The sequence below is a fragment of the Leptinotarsa decemlineata genome, unplaced genomic scaffold (assembly GCF_025532065.1).
Source record: "Leptinotarsa decemlineata unplaced genomic scaffold, Ldec_3_MD MMD2_tig00001719_RagTag_RagTag, whole genome shotgun sequence".
Lineage (NCBI taxonomy): Eukaryota > Metazoa > Arthropoda > Insecta > Coleoptera > Chrysomelidae > Leptinotarsa > Leptinotarsa decemlineata.
The window spans coordinates 4,738,709-4,764,518 of NW_027412569.1; the positions used below are offsets into that span (position 1 = coordinate 4,738,709).

The 25,810-nt window shown below is 36.1% G+C and overlaps 1 protein-coding gene across 1 annotated transcript in view; it reads left to right on the plus strand.

Annotated features, from left to right (window-relative positions):
- LOC111506341 (disintegrin and metalloproteinase domain-containing protein 12) overlaps positions 1–25,810 on the plus strand; it is a 47,016-nt gene that overhangs the window by 11,042 nt on the left and 10,164 nt on the right. The window contains exons 3-12 of the mRNA XM_023161374.2: positions 1,456–1,535; positions 1,770–1,925; positions 7,276–7,542; positions 8,942–9,115; positions 11,357–11,526; positions 13,544–13,692; positions 17,994–18,316; positions 19,443–19,756; positions 21,062–21,263; positions 24,236–24,431. Coding sequence (XP_023017142.2) covers positions 1,456–1,535; positions 1,770–1,925; positions 7,276–7,542; positions 8,942–9,115; positions 11,357–11,526; positions 13,544–13,692; positions 17,994–18,316; positions 19,443–19,756; positions 21,062–21,263; positions 24,236–24,431 — 2,031 coding nt within the window. The remainder of the gene's footprint in view (positions 1–1,455; positions 1,536–1,769; positions 1,926–7,275; positions 7,543–8,941; positions 9,116–11,356; positions 11,527–13,543; positions 13,693–17,993; positions 18,317–19,442; positions 19,757–21,061; positions 21,264–24,235; positions 24,432–25,810) is intronic.

A 25,810-nucleotide genomic window follows, 5' to 3' on the forward strand; every position in this document is an offset into this window, starting at 1 on the left:
CGATTGTTCAATTTTTTATATTTGAAACCACAAGACATAAGACATCTCGTGTAGTTTCTAAAGATTTGTAATTGTAATCGGGATAGTCGAGTAATTTATACCAAATCATTTCCAAGGTTGGTACTTAATTTTTTTTTGGTATATACCATAAATTGTTCGCCGAATCACATCTTTTGTAGCACCATCAACGTTTGTGAATTTTTTATTCCTTTGTTTTCGTTTCATTGCATGGTCAATGACATCCCCTATTTTAATGACTCGAAGAACTGTCCAACGAGATAGTTTCGTTAACTCGCATATTCTATTCACAATAGCATTCTGTGAAGTGTGACAGTTTTCCTTCTTCAAGCATTCATGAATATTTAAAATTACTCGCTGAACTTGAACATGTAAGTCCTTATTTTCAAATTCCGGATCCCTGTCGATTGACACAGATTCCTCACACGTAATGTTATTATTTGTTTCAAAAGGTCTCCAGAAAGGCATATTGATGGAAGTACCCAAAAACACTAAGATTTTTACAAAAATCGATTTAAACGATGTGATTGGAACCTTTGGTGTAAAAGTTGAAAACTTTTTCTAGGGATCAATTACCCTAACACGAAACTGATGTTTTTGCACTCGACGCGTGTTTCGCAAACAAGGTTAGCATCTTCAGGAGAAGCAAATCAATATTAAATCTAAAGACAAAGGTTAGCTGTTTATATACCTGAAGTTTTTTGGTCCGATGTGTACTTTGTTTGTTAAATAATGATCATCCTAATTTTTTCGGTAATTAACTAGTGGAACCACTACCTGCAAATTAATTAGTCAACAATAGATTGAAAAGTGGACAAATTGATTTGCAGGTAGTGGTACCACTAGTTATTAACCGAAAAATCAATTAGGATAATCATCATATAACAAACAAAATCCATATCGGGCCAAAAATCTTCAGGTATCTAACCCTTGTCTTTAGATTCAGTATCAATTTGCTTCTCCTAAAGATGTTTTGGCAATAGTGGTTTATAGTGGAAGTCATACAATAAACTATATTAATTAGTTTCAATATGGATTTTCACCAAGTATCGGCCAGTTCTATTCAATTTTTCACACATTAGATATATATTCAATTCTAAACAAACGAAAGGAATTCGTTTCGTATATTTCATAATTAATTGCAGGTGATTCAATTTTTTCATGAAAATCAATTTTCTTCAGAAAGTACATCCTGAAAAAAAGATATTCAGTGGTCTGTGGTCTGTGCTGACATAAATTTTATCATTGGCAGTGATAGTGTTGTTAATGAAAAATCATCAGATAATCCACTTCCACCTCAGTATGGAAGAAGTTATTCAATATTGAAATACTTCCATTTGAAATAATCAAAATTACTATCGTGTGATCTGTTGATTTTCTCTATAAACATAAAAGTGTTTTTGAATTCGATGAAAATCAGAAAACTATTATCAACAGATTTCCATCGGCAAACACTTGTGACAGCTACGATATACCATGGCCGCACGAAAAGACATATATCTACAACTTTGGAGGAGGTAAGGTGCATGAAAATATATTCTATATATTCCAATTGAAATAAATTCGCCACACACCAGAACTGAAACACTCCTCTTGATGCGCGTTTCACCCATCAAGTTGTTGTTATCAGACGACTTAAGTGTTTAGATCACTCCATGACGACGCCAAGTTGGTTGGTGAAATGCGCCAGTTCTGAAAAGTAGTGTGAATTAACTGAGAAAATATATTATATGTGAGTTTATATTTTATAGAAAGGAATACACACCAAGCACATTGAAATTAATATAGATGTCGATGGAGATGTATTGACTTTAGATTTGACGTTGAATAAGAAACTGATACCAGAAGGATTTTTCCACAAATACCAAAAATACGGTATTTCTGAAACAGTTGTTCCAAATGAACAGGTAAGTATTTGTCATTTTCGATTGCCATAAAGAAAAAGATGAACTGATGTTACTATGTTATGTAATATTTGATATTTTACTGTATCATCCAAATTTATAAGAAATGATAATATTCATTGTGATATTTACATCAATTTTCTTGAATTCAACCAAATTATCAGACGGCGGATTCTTATCTCTTCAAGGTTGAGTACCCTAAAAAATATACATTTTCATAGGAACGTTTTCTACTCGTCCATATTTATACTAAAAAATGTGGAAATCTTCCAAAGAAACAAAGATAAATTAATTTCACATAAACCCTTTACAAATATGTGTAGATTTTGTAAAAAAATAACCTTTCGACACAGACCGGAAGAGACGATGAAAAAGTAGAAAGCCAAAACTTTTCTTTCCCAAAAATAATATCTCCTAAAAAATTCCTTCTTTCAATTTGAAGATGAACAGTTATAGTTCACTTTCCCTCTCTTGATTTTTAGATAATTCATTCTACTAACCATAAACATTATGGAGAATTTTAAAAACATTGGAAAACGAATCTCCCTGAGAAAATTTTGAAATATATTGGCTTTCTCAGCACAGTAGTTTCCTTAAGAGATACTCATTTGGTTAATTTAGAAGAATTAACTTCCATAACTATTGCTTACGGGTCACCAGAGGTTTTTCTAGGATCAGTCAAATATTTGAAATTTCCCATGTTTCCAGATCTTCAGAATATTCATTGGTAATATTTTATTAATGAATGAGCAATAGAGCTGCAATAATTGATTCACATGGTGTTTCCATATAAAGGTGGAATTTGGAATTCTAACAAAAAAAACTGTTGCCAAACAATATTTCCCAACTTTCTTCCTGAGTTGTTTTTCTCAACAATCTTTTTTTTGTTTGGTTTGCATCTTTGCTGGTATTTCTAACATCTATCTATTTGATGTCGCAATATTATGTATGTTTCCTTGGAACTCAAATGCGGAGACTTCTAAGCCAAAAACTTCGTCTTTCACTTCGAACAGAGACCAACTGAAGAAATATTGAAGAATTCTATAAATTGTACCATTTTTCATTAAGTGCGTCCTATTTTCAAATTCAAATAAAACAAATTGTGATTGGGATATCATCGAATTTTTTTTATTCGTTCGAAAGACCTATTGATGCTATTATCCTCCTCAGACCCCAGGTAGCATAAACAGGGTGTAACTGAATAAGTGTAAAACATTTAAGGAGGTGATTCCTCATCGAAAAAAAGATAGGATCTTTCATATAAAGGAACTTCATTGGATCATCCCTTGTTAAGATACAGCCCGTTAAAGGGGGTACAAAAAATTTGTATAACAATTTTTTTCACAAGCACTGAAAAAGTTACAATATTTGAATTGACCTGACGTTTTGTACTACCCAAAAGACACTTAGCCAGTAATTCATTTGGTTTACCCCATGGTTGTAAGGGGTGGAAAATGCAACCCCTAAAATATATTCCCTTTTTGTCTTATTATTTGTTTACCATTTAAAAATTTATTTCCGATAGCCTGTTTCATTCTGAACAAAAAATGTCTCTTGGCTTTTTTTCCCAAAATGAACCAGTTTGCAGCAAAAAATTATTTTACGAACAACTACAGAGATACATCGTCATGAATGCGAACTGGATTTATTGTTATTTTGTAGTTAGTACCTGCATTAAACGATTAAAGGGTAATAAACAAAACTAATTTATTAATAACAAAACACACAACATGTAGAAATCATAGTGAATGTTCAATATATCTAGACGAGCCACGTATTCGCTCAAATATTCCTGGAGTCTCTCTGATTACCCTGCACGCATCGATGATGCGGTTTCTTAAGTCCTCTACATCGCGAACAGGAGTACGATAAACCAAATGCAGTAAATGACCTCAAATAGAGAAATGTAGTGGATTGAGATCCGGGGATCGAGAGGGTCAGTTCTGTGGTCCTCCTCGACCTATCCACCGATTTGCATATGTTCCAGTTAAATGCTGACGTTCTACTTGACTAAAATGGGCGTGAGCATAAAAAACATATCCCTTCTGACGCCCAAAGGAACTTCCTTCAGCAGTACTGGATGCACTTCTCTTAAAAATTGAACGTATGCCTCATCATTTGATCGAGGAGGTAGGAAAGGAGGCTCAATTAAATAATCACCAATAACTCCGAGCCACACGTTAAGAGAAAACTGTTCTTGATGGTTAGTTTCGACAATAGCGTGAGGGTTTTCATCAGCCCATATGTGGTGATTATGAAAATTGATAATCTTGTCCCGAGAAAAACTACATTCGTCTGTGAATTCTATCGTCTTCAGAAAGTCACAATTGCTTCCAATCATTTCCAGCATCCAGTTGCAAAATTCAAGACGGCTCGGAAAATCTCGCGGTAACAGTGCCTGTACTCGTTGCAGATGGTAAGGGTATAGGAGTTGTTCCTTTAAAATTCGAAATACCGTCATATGATCAACATTTAGCTGAAAAGCAATATTTCTAGTACTGTTAGTAGGTTGTTCTACAATCAAATTAAGTACTGTTTCCTCAAGCAGTGGTGTTCGTACTTCTCGATGGCGACCACAATCCTATGTTCTTTCGTCGAATGAACCATATTCTCGTAATCGTTGATGAAGTCGAGCAAATATTCTATGTGAAGGATGCTGCCGTTGAGGATACATTTCAGGATATCTTCTAGAAGCTTCCCCTGTGACAGACCGTAAACGTAATGCATATCAGCCGTTTCCTCATTTGTGTATGCCATTTTAATAACAAGTGAATTATCAAAGTAACAAATTAAGAACAGAACAACACACAATTAGTATTAATTCAATTTAGAAAATTCACAAACTGACAGCGTCATACCAATTTGATTGTCATTATCGCTAATAGCGACCTACTAGATAGATTACTTTCGAATTTTCGCATTTATGACGATGTATCTCTGTAGTTGTTCTTAAAATAATTTTTTGCTGCGAACTGGTTTATTTTGGGCAGAAAACCCAAGAGACATTTTTTGTTTAGAAAGAAACAGGCTATCGGAAATACATTTTTAAATGGAAAACAAATAATAAGACAAAAAGGAAATACATTTTAGGGGTTGCGTTCTCCACCCCTTACAACCATGGGGTAAACCAAATAAATTTCTGGCTGAGTGTCTTTTTGGAGTTGTTATTTTGAAATTCGAAATACCGTCATATGATCAACATTTAGCTGGAAAGCAATCTTTCTAGTACTGTTAGTAGGTTGTTCTACAATCAAATTAAGTACTGTTTCCTCAAGCAGTGGTGTTCGTACTTCTCGATGACGACCACAATCCTGTATTCTTCTGTTCTTGAATTGAAGATTTTCGTCGTGACAACGCCAAAAGGGTCCCATTACGTTTATCTTCACGAAGGAAAGGGATCGTCTGTGTACCCTTTCTTGGTGAAAATGTCCGAAAAACTTGATGTAGGTGGTAGAATGGTAATGAAACTCACAGAGACCCTGCCAATAGGAGTTTCAGTCTACACCGACAGATACTTTACCTCAATTTCGTTGATCGAGTTACTCTCCTCGAGACAAATAACTCTAGCTGGTACAATTATGACTTCTAGGATTCCGAAAAACGCAGCATGTTTAAATGACAATTAATTGAAAAAATCAGGCAGTGGTTCACATGATGGATTAGTTAGAGAAAATGGAAATATTATTCTAACGAAATGGTTCGATTCTAGGCTAGTGCATTTTGCTTCCTCTTCCTCTGGCATTGAACCTTTAGGTAGTTGTATTAGATGGTCTAAGACTGAAAATAAGTACATTACAATCAAACAACCAGCAATTGTAGCCGATTACAGTACTAAAGTGGGAGGGTGCAGGGTGATTGGAAAATATGCAATGCGTGGACGTACCAAAGAATGCACAATACGTCCACTCTACAACTTTTTCGATTTCGCAGTAGCTACATCTTGGCTCTAATATCCTCAAAATGCCTTTACAGAAGGCTCGAGGAGAAAAGACACTTTGGACTATTTTTTATTTCAAATTATCCGTTGCTCAATATCTGATTTTAAGTAAGAAACTTTCTGGAGAAAGTGAAGAAAATTCGGAACGAAGTGAATGTGATGAAGAAGAGACACCACCTCCGAAACAAAGGAAGGTACAACCTGTTCCGGACTGAAGAGTCAGGACCGTTGGTAACATCCACCTATCAGTATTTACGAAGCAAGAACAAAAAACAATATCAAAATGTTGATTTCCAAAATGTGGTGAATAAACGTTTGCCAAATGTAACACGTGCAATATTTATATTTGTTGTACCGTTGACAGAAATTGTTTCGCGCTTTTTCACCAATGAAATGTTTTTATAGATTAGTTTTTTATTTTATGCCTCTAGACCCAACGTATCATATATGGACACAACACAAGCACTACAGGAAAATCCTTAAGGCGCTTTCGGAGCGGTGCCTGTGCGAAAGTAGCGATTCACATTGGATTTGAATCAGGAAGTTTATTCCACTTGAGCGCAGTTCTCCAGATGGAAGAATTCTTGAAAAGATTTGAAAGATTTGTTGAACAGTGAAGCTCGAGGTGTAATGAGTTGAAGCTCAAAACGATGAGCAGCCACAAGCTCATGTTATGTGCCGATTTTGCTGGAATCAAATGTGCCAAGTCACTTGAACGCTTTCTGTCAAAGTATCTGTAAATGAGAGAGAAATCTCCAACCTTTTTTCGATGTTCCAGGTTATCAAGGTTGCACATTATGTTCGCGTCTCCAATCAGGCGGATGGCTCTTTGCTGGATGGAATTCAGCAACTTCAGGGTATGTTTGGGAACAATACTCCAAAGAAGGTCTGATCTGAGCTTTATAAGTATCAAAACTTGCTGAGGTGTGTACAGTTTTCTGGTTCGGGACAGCGTTCCAAGCTTTCGAAAAGCAGCCTTTGCAATTCCAGCGACATGATTGTGCCAAGACATATTTGTCTCCATTTTAACCCCCAACAAACTTATCAAAGCAGAAAGCGGAATTGTCTGACCTGACATTATTATATCCTGTTGGAGACATTTATCTTCTTGGAGAAAACCGATGCTTGGGTTTTTGTGAGTGATGCGAAGTCGAATACCTCAGATTCTCCTGCACACTCTCACAGACAGCGGCGATATTCTTGACAGATCTTGCGTTTCGTGGACGTGAAGTTGTTGGTCGATCATTTACTGAATCGGTGGACTCAAATTTATCCACTATTGCGAATAATCCTCACGGTAGGACAATTATGGCGACCGTAAAATTGGCAGCATTCATGTATTTGTTTGTAAAATGTTTATAGTCTTCTCATATCGCAAACCTAGATAACAAAGCAAAACACATATCTATTTTCCAGCAAGCAAATCTCTGTGAATACGTTGGTAAAGTTCGAGGTAAACCAACCTCGTGGGTCTCAGTATCTACCTGCGAAGGCCTCTCTGGGGTAATTTTTGATGGAAATAAATTACATTATATCGAGAAAGATAGCTCCAGAGATTCCAGTAAAGGGTTTTCTCATTTTCTATACAGTCACTCGAATTTAGCTCGAAGTAACGCAAGCTGTGGACATGGAGAAAGTAATGGTGATCATGAACACCTGTATCCGAATGAAGAGCTGCGTAGGGTAAGTAGAAATAATTCAATTGTGATGTCACCCAATCTCACATGTCTTCATCAAAGTGTTTTTGAGGAAGAAGTCATGGCTGAAAAAAGTTTCGAAGGACACAATATTATAATCATTACAAGCAACAATTGTATTTTGGCTGAATTTCATAATAGGTGACAGCTTCTTTATGTCAATGTAACCGTAAGATGGAAGAATAGTCACTTCACATATGTCCATTTCTGTTTATTTTCAAGTGTTGGTAACCATAAGAGAATATATTCATCCAAGACCATAATTTGTTGAAGAATGTATGGTCATAATCGTTATTATTGTTAACATAACATAGGCATTTTGAGATGCCCAACTCTGCATGTCTGCTTTTCTCTTGGTCATAGTTGGCAGCTGTTTTAATCGGCAGTGATAAGAAGTCATGATACTATATCTTCTCTTTCTATTAAGACAGATTTACGGGATCGTTTGGCAATCATATTATTCAGCTATTTGTCAGTTGTTTACTTACCTTCTAAACTACTTTGAAGTTAATGTATTTTGAAAAAACACTTTATTGTGAGATTTTCACTTGAACAGATTAACAAATCGGCAACACGTGTTTCGCTACACAGTAGCTATTTCAAGCCTGTTCTCTAACAAACTGAATTCTACATAAATTGTGATTTATATATAATTTTTGAAGTATTACTATCTACCTAGAAACTAATAATATTCTAGGAACTAATTAATGACTGTCATACCTGAGTTTGACGAACATTTATACCTGAGTATGAATGTGATGTGATGAAAATCTATGATGATGTATTTTGAAAAACAGGTATCGGACAACTCTATCTTATATTTTAAAGTTGATAAATATAACAGTCTATTTAATAGATATAATGAAATATATTCAATAAATACAAAACAAAGTCACCTTCACAAGAAACAGAACACACTATGCCTATGCAGATAAGGACGCTTGATAATGAATAAACTGAATGAATAGTTATGGCATTTTAAGGACGCAAATATAATAGACCTGCGACGTGTTGATCAGTTTACCGATGTTTCAAAGTTTTTAACGAACTGGTTCACCTATTCGCTCGTATATCCTATCGATATGCAGAAGCTATCTTGTTACGGGGGGCAAATTTTATGGAATAATCTCACTTTTCAATTATTCACAATGGCAATGCATACACAATAAAAATGACCCAGGTAAGAATTTAGTTCTAACATTTAAAATTGTTGCCGTTAGCTCTCAGTTCAATTTGTATATGAGTTACGTTCAATTGAAAATTGTTAGGTATACTATAATCGTATACATTGCTCTCAGTAATAAATTTAATAATATAAGTTAGTTTTCGCTGAAAAATGTATTATATTTTAGGTGTTATCATATCTGTATATTTCTGTCTTCCAGCATAAGAGATTTGCGAACCGAACTAAAGTCCTTCGTGGACCTTACAATGCCAACGAAGAAACGAGATACGTTGAACTTGTATTGGTTATGGATAACGGGGTATACAAAAATCATGGAGAAAATATACAGAAAACGGTGAATTATGCCAAGTCTATTGCGAATATTGTTAATGCGGTGAGTAACTTACAATATATTGATTTGAACAGTTCTGGGAATGAATAAATAACGATTATAGATGGAAAAAATTGTTTTTGAAAAACTGTAACAGTTGATTTATTGGTGATCGCTAACATTTTTGTTTGAAGGTGGTTGACAATGTTTCGTGGTGAATTTCATTAGTTGGACTTCTATTGTCTAATAATATGATATAAGTTGATTTGGAATCCCCGAAAAAATCTATGAAAATCAAAAGGATCAGCTGAAAAATGACAATAAGATTAAGCATATATGCGCCTTCTTTGAATTTCCTCCTGAACCAGTGTTCCTCCCTCTGGAAGATTTCAGCTGAGACCCCTTGATGTTATGTTAATGTGTCCAAACATGCTGCTATTCCTTATTTGCTGGTATCCCCTCGCCGTGTATGTTTCTTGTGCTCGGCAATGCGAACTTTCGATGGTCTCTTACTTTCACTGATGTATAATTATCCATACTCCTAGGGTATTCGGTAAATGCAATTCTTGAAATCGCAGTACGCGTTTGGTGGCCTGGTTTTCGTGAGGCTGCTACGGATAGTGTTCCCAGATCTGAAACAGGTCCTGATGTTATACTTGGACCCAATCCTTCTTATCCTCTCCGATAATCCTCTGATGTGGGGATGTACAAGTACTCGTTGTGGCGGCTTCTCTTCCTTGTGGAGCTCTTGCTGTCTTTCAGCTAAAGCCTGTTCCACTATCACTTTGAGTTAACCATTTCGTTGAGGGTCATTTTTTATGATGCCTAGTCTGTTTTCGATACCTTCCTTTGTATTACAGAGCCTGAAAGCACTCCTGATGATTCCTATCTCAATCTATTGGTGGTGGTTGATTTCCTTGTTCAGGAACTGTCCCGTGTAAGTGGGTTTTCGGTATACAGTTGTTCCTCATTTAGTGTTGGTCCTCTTCACCAGTACGTCTAAGAATGGCAATTCGTTGTGGACTTCCTTCTCCATTGTGGAAGTGATGGAAGGACTTACGTTGTTGATGTGCTTCAGCTAATCTTTTTAATTTTTTATAATTTTTTTCAGGGATTTCAAATCAATTCATATCATATTAGTTCGAACTAATGCTCCAACATTTTTCAAATGTGATTGGTAGATAATGAATTGAGGAATTTCTCATACATACAACCTAATGACATGGAAATTCTATATATATATATATATATATATATATTGAAAGATTTATTTTCAAACTTATTCTCTACGATCACAGTTATATTTCTGATAAATAATTAATGACATCATATCTGAAACCTGAGAAGGAATTACTGAAATCTAAATTTTTTAAAACATTAATTTCATTTGCTTTACGAAGCATGGTTGAGAGAGGACTCAGAGCAGTTATTTTTTTACTTGCCTTGGGTAGTTTAAAAAGGATTGGACTCTTTGAAGGATACTGAGGAACATTGAAGTCTATGAGTTCGATTATGTTGATATCTGTTGTTGTTCATCACCTTGTATGAAAACATTATTTGTTTACATCCCGTCTGATATAAAGAGATGATATTTTGAAATGGTGCCACAAATCCATTGATCTGACTTTTGTGTAATCCGGCGAGCAATGTTTTTTTTTGTAATATAAATATCTCAGTAACCTATTTTGTATTTTTTCGATTCCATTTGAATACATGTGTGGTTGGGATTTCCAAATGAGAGAACCAAATTCTAATATTGGTCTTACAAATGTTTTATCGTGAATACGTTCACAAACTACATCTTATGATAAATCCCAACATTTTGTTAGCCCTTTTACAAATTTCATCAAAATGTTTCGAGAATGACAAAAAGTGATCATGAATAATCCCAAAATCTTTCATTTTTTCTGTCTAGGAAAGTATCTCCAATTTTGTAATTAAATTCAATAGGTTTATTTCGCGAAGAAAAGGTAACGATATTATATTTATCAATATTGAAGTATAATTTATTTTCTATGGTCCAATTATAAATTCTATCAATGCCTTTTTGTTGTCCAACACAATCTCTGATGCTTTGAATTTCTTTAAAGCATTTGAAATCATCTGCAAAAAGAAGCCCTTTAGAAAAATGCAAACATGATGTTAGATCATTGATAAATAAAACAAACAGCAAAGGCCCCAAGTTCGATCCCTGTGGGACACCCGAAAATGTGTATCCATCCGAAAATGAAATGTCATGCAAATGTATCTGTTATTCCAATTATGTTATATAATGTTTTCACTGTATGCACATTGAATTTTCAGCTGTACTCCCGCCTGAATATTTATGTAGCTCTAGTAGGGGTGGTTGTTTGGAACGAACAAGACGAGATAGATATGTCTTCAAATGGCGATAGAGTGCTTACAAATTTCTTGGGATATAGAAAAAAACAACTTGTAAATTTGCATCCTAATGACAATGCCCAGTTCATTACGTAAGTATTTTTTTCTCATCAGCAATTTTCATTTCAAATTGATTGTTAGTCAATCGTGAGTTGTGATTTCCCGGTTCCCCATCATTACGTTACTTGTACATTTTGTGACAACTGACACTTATACATATAGGCTCATTCATTGAGCGCGTCATATTTTTATTTCAAAGAAAACAAAATGTGTGTGAGATATCTTTGAAATTTTCCATTCGTTTGAAAGACTTATTGATGCCATTATATGCGACTTAAGAAAACCCCACCAGAAAGAGTTTAACGGGATCAAATCGCATGATCTCAGTGGCCAGTTTATATCACCTCCACATGAAATGACCATGACCTCAAATAGTTCGTGCAGAATATCCAATGTGGCATGGGCTGTGTGGCAAGTAGCGCCGTCCTGTTGGAACCACATGTCATTAGTGTCCAGATCATCCAATTTAGACCAAAAACATTGGTAATCATCGATATTGACAGCGATGGACCGATGATGCCCCCAGATTAAAATTCACACCAAACAGTGACTTTTTCGGGATGCATTGGTCGCTCTCGTATCATATGGGTTGGTATCGTCCCAAATTCGTCAATTTTGTTTGTTCACGTACCTACCTATTCATGTAGAAATGGCTCTAGAAAACGGCCCAGGCGAAGCTCTCTGGCCTACAGAGACAGGCTTGTCTGGCTATCAGTGGTCCATCAGTAACACACCATCAGCCACCATGGAGATCCTTCTAAATCTACCTCCTCTCTACGTTTTTCTGGAAAGAGAGGCTAGATAGACTGCATATAAAATGAATTGCATACAGACTTGTTCACCTTGCCAATGGCACAAATCAATTAAATATAGAGTGCAACATACTGTTGGTTGACACTGGAAGTCACAGCATTCTGGAAATAACCTCTGACTTTATTCCTCCAACTGTCAACTAAGAACTGCCTCATAAAGTACTGTTCTCGAGTAGAGACGAGTGGAGTAGGAGGAAATATTAAGAGCAGATAGTTATTGGTTTACAGATCAATCAAAAACACCTTCCGGTTCTGGTGCAGACCTAGGACAGAGATATCTACCTGACTAGGAACCTAAGCGACTGTAATTTTATGCTATTGAATTGTGTGCGAAGAGATTGGAAGAATCCAACCTCATGCACAAGTCAATAAAAATATTATCGGACAGTCAAGCGGCATTGGAAGCTCTTGGCTCCTAACGAGCAACGTCTAAATTGGTAGGAAATTGCCAAAAACGACTCTCCTGGGTAGGAAGACTCAACAGATTGTCTCTGGTCTCGATTCCTAGCCATACTGGCCTGGAAGGCAATGAGGCTGCTGACTCCATTGCAGAGGAGGATGCTGCAACCAACTTCATCGGATCATACCCTGCCATTGGCATCGCTTAAGGTGTTTCCAAACAAACATTGAACACTTGGATGGCAAGAAGATTTATGGACTTCTGGCAGAATCTTCCAGGATTGGCTCACTCCAAGGCGTTCATTCACCCTTCGAAGGTTGATACCAAACAGTTGTTGGACTACAGTAGGAATCAACTACGATGTCCAACAGGCCTCCTTACAGGTAACTGTCATTTGAATCATCATATGCAAAGATTCGGACTGTCGGAAAACAGTGAGTGTTGCCTCTGTTTGGAAAATGATGAAACAGCAGATCACATACTTTGTGCCTGCCCCATTGGGTACCGAATTTGGTTTTCTAGAGTTCGGCAGAGCCGTACTCTTACCATCTGACCTGAAAAACTACTCACCATACAAACTAATCGGCTTCGTTAAGAAGCTGAATTTGGTCGAGTGTAAATAGGTGTGAGCCACAATAAAACCTCGTGGGTTGCGGTGGAGGGTCGAATAGACCCACTCAATTTAGTGAAAACATGCTCGAAGAAGCCATTGTGTGGCGAAACACGTTTTTGTGAAACTGTTTAGCGAAAATTTCGAAATGAAGTGTTTTCTGAATACGTTATGGATTTTCGTCAAGTATCGTTCGATTCCATCATTTAGTTTCTTTTTCTTTCCAGGAAACAGATTTTTGATAATGGTATATATGCGAGAGCCCTAAAGGGACCTATTTGTACATTTGACTATTCTGGAGGTGTAGTAACAGATTTTTCACCAGTAGTTGGACTGATTGCAACATCTGTAGCTCATACTATGGGACATAACTTTGGTGAGTGTTATTATTGTGTCAGAAATATCGGTCAGGATTTTCGGTTTCTGGTTCTGGTTGTGTATAAATGTTCGACAAATGGAAAAGTACAAGAATATAAGTCAATACTTCAATTACCAAAAGAAACAATATTTATGACATCTCTCTCAAAGTTTGGCATTGCTCTCCAAAACCTCTATATGGTGAGCCAAAAAAAAAAGAATTACAACAATTGTATTTCTGAAGTTTAATCTAACGCAGTAAAATTTCTGAAAATAAAAAAAAATGTATATACAAATATTAAAAATAATTCGCGTATATCCCCAAATTTTTTTTCAAGTAATATTCATTTTACTCAAATTCACAGAAATCTTCCGAAAATTCCTATTGTACTTTCTTCTTAATGAAACTCAAAATTTCTATACTGATTGAAAACTAACATTTCAATTCACCACTTGCTTTTTTCGTTTTTCATATCTTAACCCAACTCAGGCATTATTTCAAAAGAAAATTCACTTTCCAATACATTAGCGTGACATTTTAAATCACGCTAATCCTCTTTCCAACAGGTTCAGCGTTATTGAACCGGTTTGATAACTTTCAATGGAAATATAAGCATGGGTTGTTAACAATCCTCATTTTAGATGCCGGATGAACGTGGTCATTAACAAAACCTGTTAAAAAATGACAATGAAAACGTCAGAATTTTGTTACTGAATTGTTTTCAATGAGTGTAAAAAATCCTAATAGTTTTCCAATTTGAACGATTTTTAATTTCCAATGATTATAAAGTTTCCGGCAGAGCGCATTCAATTCGAATCATCCTACTACAAAGTAATTTTCGTAATATTCATTCATAGGTAATAATCTATATATTTCTAAACAATTTTCAGTTCTTCATTCGATCTGAGGAAAATGAGAACAAAACTTTGATACATGTATCACTAAACAAACCTTTTTTTTCCTCCATCAGACCTTGAGCTTGGTGGAAGAGTACACGCATGCTATCGGTATCAAATTCGGGATAGACAAATATGCAATATTCCATCTCAATAGAGGACGATGCGGGGACTACGGAGAGGATGTGCAGCTCGTGGAAAGAAGCATCTACACTGTTTAGATGCCGGAGAGACGTATACTTACCTCGGGGTGGAACAACGCCACTCACAAGAGGTAACAACAGTGAAAAACTCTCTCCGCGGCAAATGTCAGCACAAACTTCGACAAATTTGGTCATCGGAGTTGTCGGGAAAGAAAAAAGTTGCTGCAACAAATATGCGTGCCGTTCCAATCTTACCCTACTCGTTTGGAGTAGTGGAGTGGACCCGGGAGGAGCTGTATCAACTCGACGTAAAGATCCAAAAACTGATGCATCTCTATAGGAGTCGTCAGGAGTTCGGATCCCCTTCTATGCATAGTCCGTGACCATGAGAGATCAGAAATTGGAACATTTCTCTTTAGGGCAGCTGCCCGAGCAGCTGATAAACTCGGTATTGTTTTCGACACTGAACGAGGTGACCACAACTCTGCCATCGAGTCTGAACCCGTTCAGCAAAAAGCTTAAATAAAAGCAGCAGATCTCACCTCACTTCTGCGGAAACACAAGGATAAGCCAATGCGTGGGGTCTGCTTCAATAACATTGGAGACCTTGGCTTATCAAAACACCTGAATTTCGCTTTCCCCAGGTCGAGTTGGCTGGAGTTGGAAACTGATGGGTTCATCATGGCTTGCCAAGATGGTGTCTTCAACACCTTAGTCTACCTCAGTCGCGTGATAGGTATAGAGCTTCCTGACACAAGGTGCAGGGCCTGCCGCGAGGCGTCCGAGACCCTAATGCACTTGCTATCAGCATGTCCAGCATATGCGGTCTCGGCTTATATCCATCGACATATCGCGGCCCTAAGAGTGCTATTCTACCATCTACAGCACTCTTACGGTATTGATACATCGGTGTGGCCCTACGCTCCGGAGGATATTGAATCCGTTGCGTTGTGGGGAACGAGAAGTGTTGAATTTATTGGAACTATTCGTTCCCCACCCTCAGGCTCATACAAACTAATAAGCCGGATGTAGTCCTTCTTGACCACCAGAGCGAGACGACATTTGTCGTGGAGTTTTCAGCTCCTGGCGAGGCGAATATCCAAATCTATCCAGATCAGTCTGTCAAGATGGTTGTTCTGATTATTGGAGTCCTTGGTGGAATGATGTCCTCTTTACTCTCGAATCTTAAAATCACACCGGCTTGCCGCACTAAGGCAGAAATCTTAGCCACACAGATGCAGAAGGCTGTCTTTCTTGGCTCACTGTCCTTGCTCAGGGCACATAATTCTCGGACCCAATGATCATTTACCCCACGGTTTGGGGAGTGGTCGTTGGTTGATAATGCTGGTGCGCCCTCCCGAATGTATCGGGGCTTCGGGAGATATGGCCTGACCAGCGCACACTACGGTGAAAAAAAAGTTTATTTTATTTATAATATACAATTTCAAGTAACGTATTACTAATACCTTACTGAGAAAAATAAATAAATAAATAAGGTACCACGGATGAAACTTCAAAACAGTTTCTTATGTGTGGTATAGCCAACCTATTGAAAATGGAATTGAATATACAAATTAGTTAAATTCATTCTTGGTGATGTGAACATAAAACAAATGATAATATTGAATCAAGTCGTGCATTGACAGTTGAAAAGAGGGAAGAAAAAAAAGAAAATAGACAAATAACATTCCGCGGAAAATTCAAGCTGTCAATTTTGAAAATAATTAGCAAGTTAACAGATAAGTGTAGTGTTGTTTCAATTTTACCAGTTGTAATAATAATAATAGCTTTATTATCTAACACCCATTCACATTTACACATTTACAGGATAGTGTAAAATTTTATTCACAATACTTAACCATAAACGAAAAATAAAATGAACAAAAAAAAATAATTCTAATTACCTACTTCAAGTACATGTTAACAATTCTAATAATGTTGTGAAGGTTAGTGAAAAATAAATCACCATGGCACAAATGCTTGAAATTTGTGCACATAAAATATATTGGGGAATTGAGCATAATGTTAGTTTTTTCTCTGAAAGGTCTAAAAATGGATTGAGATCGTGAAGCTGGCCGTGGTACATTGAAGTTAATTTTTTAAAAAAAATTAGGACAGTCAACTTTCTCATTGACTAACTCGAATGAAAATATGAGCGACGCACATTTTCTGCGATGTTCTAAATTTCCAAACGTTCATATATGACATCATTACTGATACCTCTCTCAGGGTAAGAACCATCTATTCTGAAAATTAGAAATTAACAAAACTTTCTTTGAACTCTTTCATTGAATCTCATAGGACTCCAGACGATACTTGCATATTCTATCTTCGAACGTACGTAGGTGAAATACAACAGCTTCATGGCTTTAATATTATGAAAGTTTCTGCAATTTCTAACAATGAAACCATAACCTCTGAGAGATTCTGAAACTTTTTGTGAAATATGTCTACCAAATGTTAATTTATGATCGAATATTACCCCTAGGTCTTTAATCTCATTACATCTCAGCAGATCTGAATCCTGTATTACATAAGGGAATGTATGAACTTCTTTTTTTCGACTATAACTCACTACTTTACATTTCTTCACATTGAGTTTCGATTTATTATTGCTACACCAAGCAAGAAATTCTAATTGAGATTGAAAATTTATACAGTCACCTACTTTCTGGATTATAGAAAATAATTTCAAGTCATCCGCGAAGCATAACCGTTCACACGCTAAACTTCCACATAAGTCATTAATGAACAATAAAAACAAAAAAGGACCTAGGTTGGAGCTCTGAGACACACCAGAAGAAGCTATATATTTTCTAGATTTATAACCGTTATAGGAGACGAATTGTTTTCTACATCTCAGATAGGATTGCATCAGCTGACAGGCAGTATTCGAAAAACCAAAACTCATCAGTTTATTTAGCAAGATACCATGATCAATTTGATCAAATGCTTTAGAGAAATACGTGTATATAACATCAACTTGGCCTTGGAAATAAATTGAGTAATAATGACTAGATTTGTAATAGTTGATGGTTTCACGAAATATATCATTACACTTCCTCAACCAGTTTTCAATCTGTTTATTTTTATTTCTTATGCTTTTTATCCTATCTGGTATGGGGGGATTTCGAGAATTTCTTTCAATAATTTGAAACGTGATAGAAATCCGTGTAATTTTCTGGTCAAATGTGACATTCGTAGATCCCATTTCCTATGTCGATCTAGAACTACTCCCAAATATTTGATTGTAGTGTATCTCACTCTCTTGCTTCACCAGGTATGGAACATGATACAGACGATTGCGAATGTCCAAAAGATATCTGCATAATGTCCACCAAAATGGGCTTCCACACTACTTACTGGTCTTCGTGCAGTATTAACTATCTTAAATTGGCCTTCTCTCGTGGAATGGACTACTGCTTGAAGAATAAACCCAGATGGTTATTCAATGGTCCTTTGTGTGGAAACGGGTTCGTGGAACCAGGAGAACAATGCGACTGCGGCCTTCCAGAATATTGCGAAAACTCCTGTTGTGATGCTGAAACGTGTACTTTGCGAAGTAATGCGACTTGTGCCTCTGGAGAATGCTGTGACTATGAGGTAGGTGAACAGTATTGCGAATAATGCGTGAAGTACGAAAATGCCGGCCGACGCTGGTCTTTTTCGATCGACTGCAACTTAGTCAAGGTCATGCTCAGCCCCTTTTGTGCCTCTCTCGAAATTTCTAGAGTGCCGTATCTATTCAAGAGTTATTCTACCAGCTTCGGAAGGGTTCCATCGGGATATATAAGCTTGACCCCGACATAGGAGAGGCAGTCTAGTTAAGACAGTGCCGTGCGAAGTGATGTAATGAGACGAAAGTTATGATACAAAAATATGTTAACTTTTGAATCTATATTTCATGTGTGGGAGGATTGGTATTGGAGTTATCCTTTTGCCACAGAGTGTTGGATATAGTTAGTCAGTCATATAATCATTTAACTTTTTATCATAAACCTAATCAGTGCATCACAGATCAACTTGTTTTTCATCACTAAAAGGCTTGTGATGTTTACCCGGAGGTGGATATTGAGGGATGTAAGTGTGGACAGTAGGTTTTGTGTTTCTTGAACATGGTTTTTACATGCAAAAAATTAATGATTCAAACCGGCTACATAGTTATCATCACATGTACATAAGATAGTATTATGTGCTCCTATTCTAAATGAATGTGAGGTAAAAACTTCCGTGATTGAGTTTGAGCCGTGTTATTGTGACGGCATAAAACCTTGGTACTTATATAATTCAATATGTCGAATAGTCTTGGGAAGAATGGGGTGAATCGGAATATAAGGTCGTTTTCTGATTGGATTTTGCAGAACCTAGAACTAACTATTGGGTTGTCTATAATGTTAGGATATCATGCTCAACTTTATAGATACAATGCAAGCTGCTAATTCCACACTCTTCATACGTCCATGACTTTCTTTCTATAAAAAAAATACCAATGTTTTTCAAATAAAACAGATGATATCCAAAACAGTTCAATGTCAATGGTTCAAATTTCCATCGTCTAAGAAGGTGAACATTCATATATCAAATGCTTGTCCTTTCAAACCTCAGCTCAATATTCCATTATTCGCACACTGACTATATCTGATCCGATGTCAACAATATTCCTCTAAAAGTTCAGTCAGGGAAAGTTTCAGAGCATAGTAAACTCTGTTTCGTTATGTTATCATTTCAGACCTGTTCTCTGAAGAAAGCAGGAACTTTGTGTAGATCAGCGAAGACAGAATGCGACCTACCAGAGTATTGTACTGGTTATGCCGATACCTGTCCCACGGACTATTACAAATTGAATGCAGAAATTTGTGATGCTGGAAACGCCTATTGCTACCAGGGTTTTTGCAATAGTAGGTCTGATCAGTGCAAACTGCTTTGGGGTGATACTGGAAAGTCCAGCCAGGACGCATGTTACCAGTTGAACATCAAGGGAACTCGATTTGGAAACTGCGGCTACGATAAGAGGACACATTCCTACACTAAATGTACAAATGAGTAAGTTATCAGCTGATATTTTGCATTTTGAAACAAGGAACTTTTACGAACTGATTTGAATGTAATGTTCACAACTGGTACTTTGTTATTATTTGAGATCCGATATCCTTCAGTTTGAAAAACTAGAAATATTTTTCACACCTACCAAGCTACTAGAAAAATATAGTTACTATTATCAAGTATAAAACCTGATAATGGGGTCAAACCCGAAACCGGTCGTATAAATAAAATTTACCAGTGGTATTTAGACAAAAAATGTTTTTATTCATTTCATTTAAGTGATAATGAATAACCATAAAGTAAACAAGTCATCAATGACACATATAAGAAAATTGATACCGAACAACTGTGGAATTTTTTTCAATGTTTGAACAGAGAAGAATTTTTGTCAGATCGTATGTATCCTTATAGATTTCGGAACGGGCTTGCTCGATTTTTTCTATGATAATATGTAAGAATATAAGCTTTCGTGCCAGAGTTAAATAAAAACCTAATTTTTGAGAACTCATAGCTTTCTTTTATTCAATATCATTCACAAATTTTTTTGTCATTTCTTTCATTATTAAAAAAAGAAATATAACTTATGCGTGAAAATTCGCATCTCGGCAAATTCTCAAGATTCATGGAAGAAATGGAGGAAAATGAAAGATTGACTTAGAAATTGAACGTCAAGAAGTCTTTCATAGTTTACCCTTATTCTATATTGTTTCAACAAGAAAATGTTGTTGGGCCGAGATCAATATCTTTTTGAAGTGAAAAAAATATTATTTTTTGAATTTTTCTTCAATCGTCTTCAGTGTGTCATCGCCAATACACTTTTGAACTGCTCAGGTATTTTTTAGCACAGTTCTGCCATCAACAGCTCGCAACTTTTTCTCTATTCTCTGTTGCTAAATGTTCACATCAGCATAGCCTTGCTTTTTCTGATGTTCAATCATAAATGAATAAAACTTCTTCAATTAACACCCTTCTGGATTGCCTGATTTTAACCCTGTTGATATTTTGTAAGTGTGAAACACAGAACTAATGCTATGAAATGGTTATCTGAATACCTTCTAGCATAAAGTGAGATTTGTAAGATATTTTTTGAAGAAATTAAAACCCCAAGTATTGGAAAGCCTGAGTAAGTAAAAGCAATGATATCTCCCCTCGCCATCTATGGGATCGACGAAAGACTCAATTCTCTCTGTATTTGGGCTCCGGTTTCATATAGTTGCCTTGTACTGCCCATAGATGGCGTCTTGTAATATTACTAGTGGTCGTTATCAATTTTAAAAACCCTATTTTTCCTCCCGCCTATTTTAGGAGCGTTCTCTGTGGAATGTTGCAATGTCAACATCTCAACGAGAGGCTGGAATTTGGCATGGAATCCGTAGCGATATTATCGCATAGCTTTATCAACAAAGGAGGCGAAATTTTAGCTTGTCGTACTGCAAATATAGACTTAGGACTAGACCAAGTGGACCCAGGACTTACTCCAAATGGAGCTCAATGTGGAATAGGGAAGGTGAGGAAATTTGAATGAAAATATGCCATAGATTATAATCGAAATGGTGATTGATTTGAGTTTTATCTCCGGTAAAATATATAAATATAAAAGTATGAAATATCATACTGAATAAAAAATGAATTAAACTTTCTATGTTTTTACCACTTTCATTTGTAACTAACGTTACTGCAGTTTCGTCCTATACGGACATTTTCAAACTTATACAATGAACTATTGTATTTCCCACCACGTAGTAACGGCTACATTCATCAATTTATGAAATATCAATAATATAATATTGATTTATGACCGTACAAAGTCAGGAAGATATTTCATATTCTCGGGTCTGGGCCTTTTGCTTATTTTACTTTCAATATCATCCACTTCATACTGTAACCTACTTTCAATTTTTCATATAGAGCGTAATTTCTCACTAGGTTGTCCTCAAGGGGGACTTTTTATGTGCCGATTCACCTAAAGAGTCATACTTAATAAAAATATCCCTTTTACCAAAATTCAGATGACTAGAAACCGTTGTTTTTAGTCACCTTATTGCTTTACATTTCATTCATTAGCTCACTTTTCATGAGTAGACCGTGACTCATTTGTTCAGGAAGTCCATCGGTGTAAGATCAGGTAATCTAGCTGGCCTCTCCACTAGACCCCTTCCGCCAATGCAAAGCATTGGAAAACGGTCGTACAAAAACTGTCTCACCCGAACATCGAAGTGTGGGGGTGCACCATCCTGCTGGAATGTTATTTTATTCTCCTCTAAATTGGTCCAACAATATGATTACCAAGAATGCCGGCCCAGACATTCAATTTTTGTGGAGTTTGTGAATGTGTTACCATCACCAAATGAGGATTCACATCGCTACAGTAACGACAATTATGTCTATTCACTTCACCATTCAACATGAAAGAACCTTTGTCTGAAAAACAAGTATTGCATAATGAGTTTGGGTTATTGGTCAATTTCTTTCTGAATACCTCACAAAACTCGACGATCAGAATCCATGTTTTCTGTTTTGAACAGAACCTGAAGTTAGGAACTTATCCATTAACTGTTTGACGTATTGATGCCTCACGTTGTGGTCTGGATGATTGGTATTATGAATTCTTGCACCATGTTGAGCACATTCATTATTTCAATAATGGGTTGCAACAATTTCTATTCTTTCTTCAGTAGAATAAACCATGTTGGAACACAGTGAATAATAATTCGTGAAGAAGTGACAGTGGCCAACTATCTACTTTTGTTCTGCGACAACTAGATTCAATGAAAACTACCAGTGCAGAAAAAACCAACACTGCCGTCCATTTCAGAACGTTAACTACTAATTAAATACATTCTACAAATCTAGGAGACCTGCGACAGATATTTTATGACTCCGGACATTTTCGATAATGTAAGGAGCGCTTTCGAAAGTAGACTGTATTATTGTATGGAACTAGATGGAGGTCATTTTGAACAATTAAATGAAACGTTCAACATTTAATTACAGAAATGATAGAGGGACGAAAGAACTTTCAAATGATGTACCACTCGACCCCCCATGCCATTGACAGGCACAGGGGGGTGAAGTTTCGGGTATGATTTTCATATCAGAATTAATTTGTATAATAGAAAGCAATGTGTGAATATATACACCCAACAGAGTATGGTTGGGCAGGTATCTTGTAGTATTTCGCAAAGGAACTATTTTCATTCGAGATATATTACTCATTTATACCACCTGCACAATTGAAAAATAATCGATCTATCTCAATATATTCTCACCCTTACGATAAGTAGTAGTAACTTCACTTCTATATAAATATTGAATCGCAGAGAAGAAAGAACACTTTTCAAATTGAATAAGATATCATTCACAGGATTCCTACACAATATAATTAATAAAAGAAATAAAATTCCATATGGAACACTGTCATCCTCAATTTCCAGAAGTATTTTTATTTATTTATTTATCATTTATTATTTGTTCAATAACAATGAAGTAAAATGCCCAGATGAGCGTAGAACATGTCAGTGTAATAAATATACAGGTAAAAACATTTAAAAATTAAAATCAATTAAATGTCAGACATTTTAGCAGGGAAAATCTGAAGGGATGGTATCTTTAAAATATTCATCAGTTGAGTAGTATGCTCTATTTAGAAGAAAGTTTTTAAGTTTATTTGTTTTAGAGAGGCTTTTTAGTGCATTTGGAAGTTTGTTATAGATTTTTATTAGGGTATACGGTATATTTTTCTGAATAAAAGTAAAATTAGGAATATTAGTAATCAAATCTGCTTTATTTCTTGTTGGGTAGATGTGTGCTTTATCAAAGTCGTTAAAAAGCTTTGGATTGCTTTTAATAAACATTATGCTGTCAAGAATATACTGACTGTATAGGGCCAGTACTTTCTTTTCTATGAATAAAGGTTTACAGCTATCAGTTTGTTTGGATTTATAAATAATTCTAAGGCAACGTTTTTGAAGTGAAAAATTTTTTTTAACGTTCACAGATGCACCCCAAAAAATTAAGCCGTATTTAAGTCTTGAGTGGACTTGTGCATAATAGACAGACATTGACGCTTGAACATTTATTGTTTTAGTGATGACTCTTAGGGCATAGCAATGCCTTGCAACATTTTCTGACAAAGTATCCAGATGAGATTTCCAATCTAGTCTAAAATCTAGCTCAATTCCCAGGAATTTTGAACTTTTACTAGTTGTTATTGTTGATTTACCATCCGAAAAAGTATAATCATTTTCAGCTGACTGTGAGAATTTGATTGCCTGTGTTTTATTTGTAAATCCTGTTCTGACAATTATGGATTATCACTTTTGGTGGCATTCACTTTTGGTGAATAAAAATGTATGAACTCGAGTTTCAATCGTTATATCAAATGGGTAAATTGGTACTCTACTCACCTTTTCTTTTCCATTTCATTCACTATGTTAGGAACAATCTCATATTTGGAAAATTTCTTTCGCAATTTTTCAGATGTGCGTCAACCAGAAATGTGTATCCGTTTCTGAATTTAGAAATCAAGGACAGGCTTGTCTTAGAGATTGTGGTGAAAACGGTTGGTGTAACAATATGGGTAACTGTCACTGCAAAGATGGTTTTGCACCACCGTATTGTACTTCTCCAGGCCCCGGAGGATCTACAGATAGTGGTCCAGCAACAGATCCAGGAGGTAATGTTGTTTTGAAATGTTTTTGAGTACAGCAACCCGTCACTTGGTAAGAATTAATGGCACTAGTTATGAGGATACATATAAATTTTCACAAGATAGGCTCTATTTCCAATGGGCGTTTCACGACAACAGTAGTTTCCTTTGTTGAACTGGTACTCTACACTGATTTACAATGTACAATATAGGGATTACTTATCGGTAAACAGTTAGTTTCAAGAACAAATATTCAGCAGGTACAAATCAGGTAAAATTATTGTTTTAAGGATTCGACCAATTCTGAGAAATTTTTCATGAGACTCAATTTGACAGTGGTTAAAAATTAACTTCTTGCTGATCGTTCGATAGGAAATTTGATTGTTGACGTTTATTAATTTTTATGAATTCCAGCAAGTTTGAGTGTATCTTTTATTTTCTGTATGTAATACATCGTGATTTATGGTGAAGTCGTGTTTGTGTTTCAACATGCATGGACTGAATTGGTTTTCTTTCATTTAGAAACTCTTGTGTTCAGAGATTCTGTTCTTGAGGTTCCTACACGTTTTTCCAATATAAACTTTTGGACACGAGCCACATTTTAGCTTATGGACACCTGATTTGTTGGCCTTGTCTATCTGAATTTTTTTAGGGACAGGAACATCCTTAAAGCCATTTGAGAGCGGTGCCTGTGCAAAAATAACGATTCACGTGGGATTTGAATTGCTGGAGTTTTAATTCATTTGGAAAAACTTTCGCAAGCAGTGAAGTACGAGGTGTACTGAGTTGAATCTCAAAACAATGAGCAGCCACAGTCCATCGTGTATTTCTGATATGTACCGCTCTTGGTGGAATCAAATGTTCCAAGTCACTTGAAGACCTCCCCTGAAAATATCTATGAAAGAGAAAAAAACCTCCGACCTTTCTTCGATGTTCCAGACTATCAGGGTTGCAAGTGATATTCGAGTCTCCAATCAGGCGGATGGCTTTTCTTCTTTATGGAATCCAGCAGCTTCTGGATATGCTCAGGGGCGGAGCTCCATGCATGAGAACAATACTCCAATGAAGGTCTGATCTGAGCTTTATGAAGCATGAAAAGTTGCTGAGGTGTGTACACTTTTCTGGTTCAGAATAGTGTTCCAAGCTTTTGAGAATCAACATTTGCCATTTCAGCGACATGATTGTGCCAAGGCATATTGGTGTCCAATTTAACATCCATCAAATTATTATATTTGGAGGAAACCGATGCCTAGGTTTTTGTGGCATTGAATTGAATCTGGTTACTTTCACCATAATTCGGAATCACTTCTAGATCCTCATTCAGATATACAACCGCCAGTTGCAGGTGAAGATGTGTATCTGCAGCCAATGTCCTGGAATCCGAATGGAATGACGAGACAAGTATA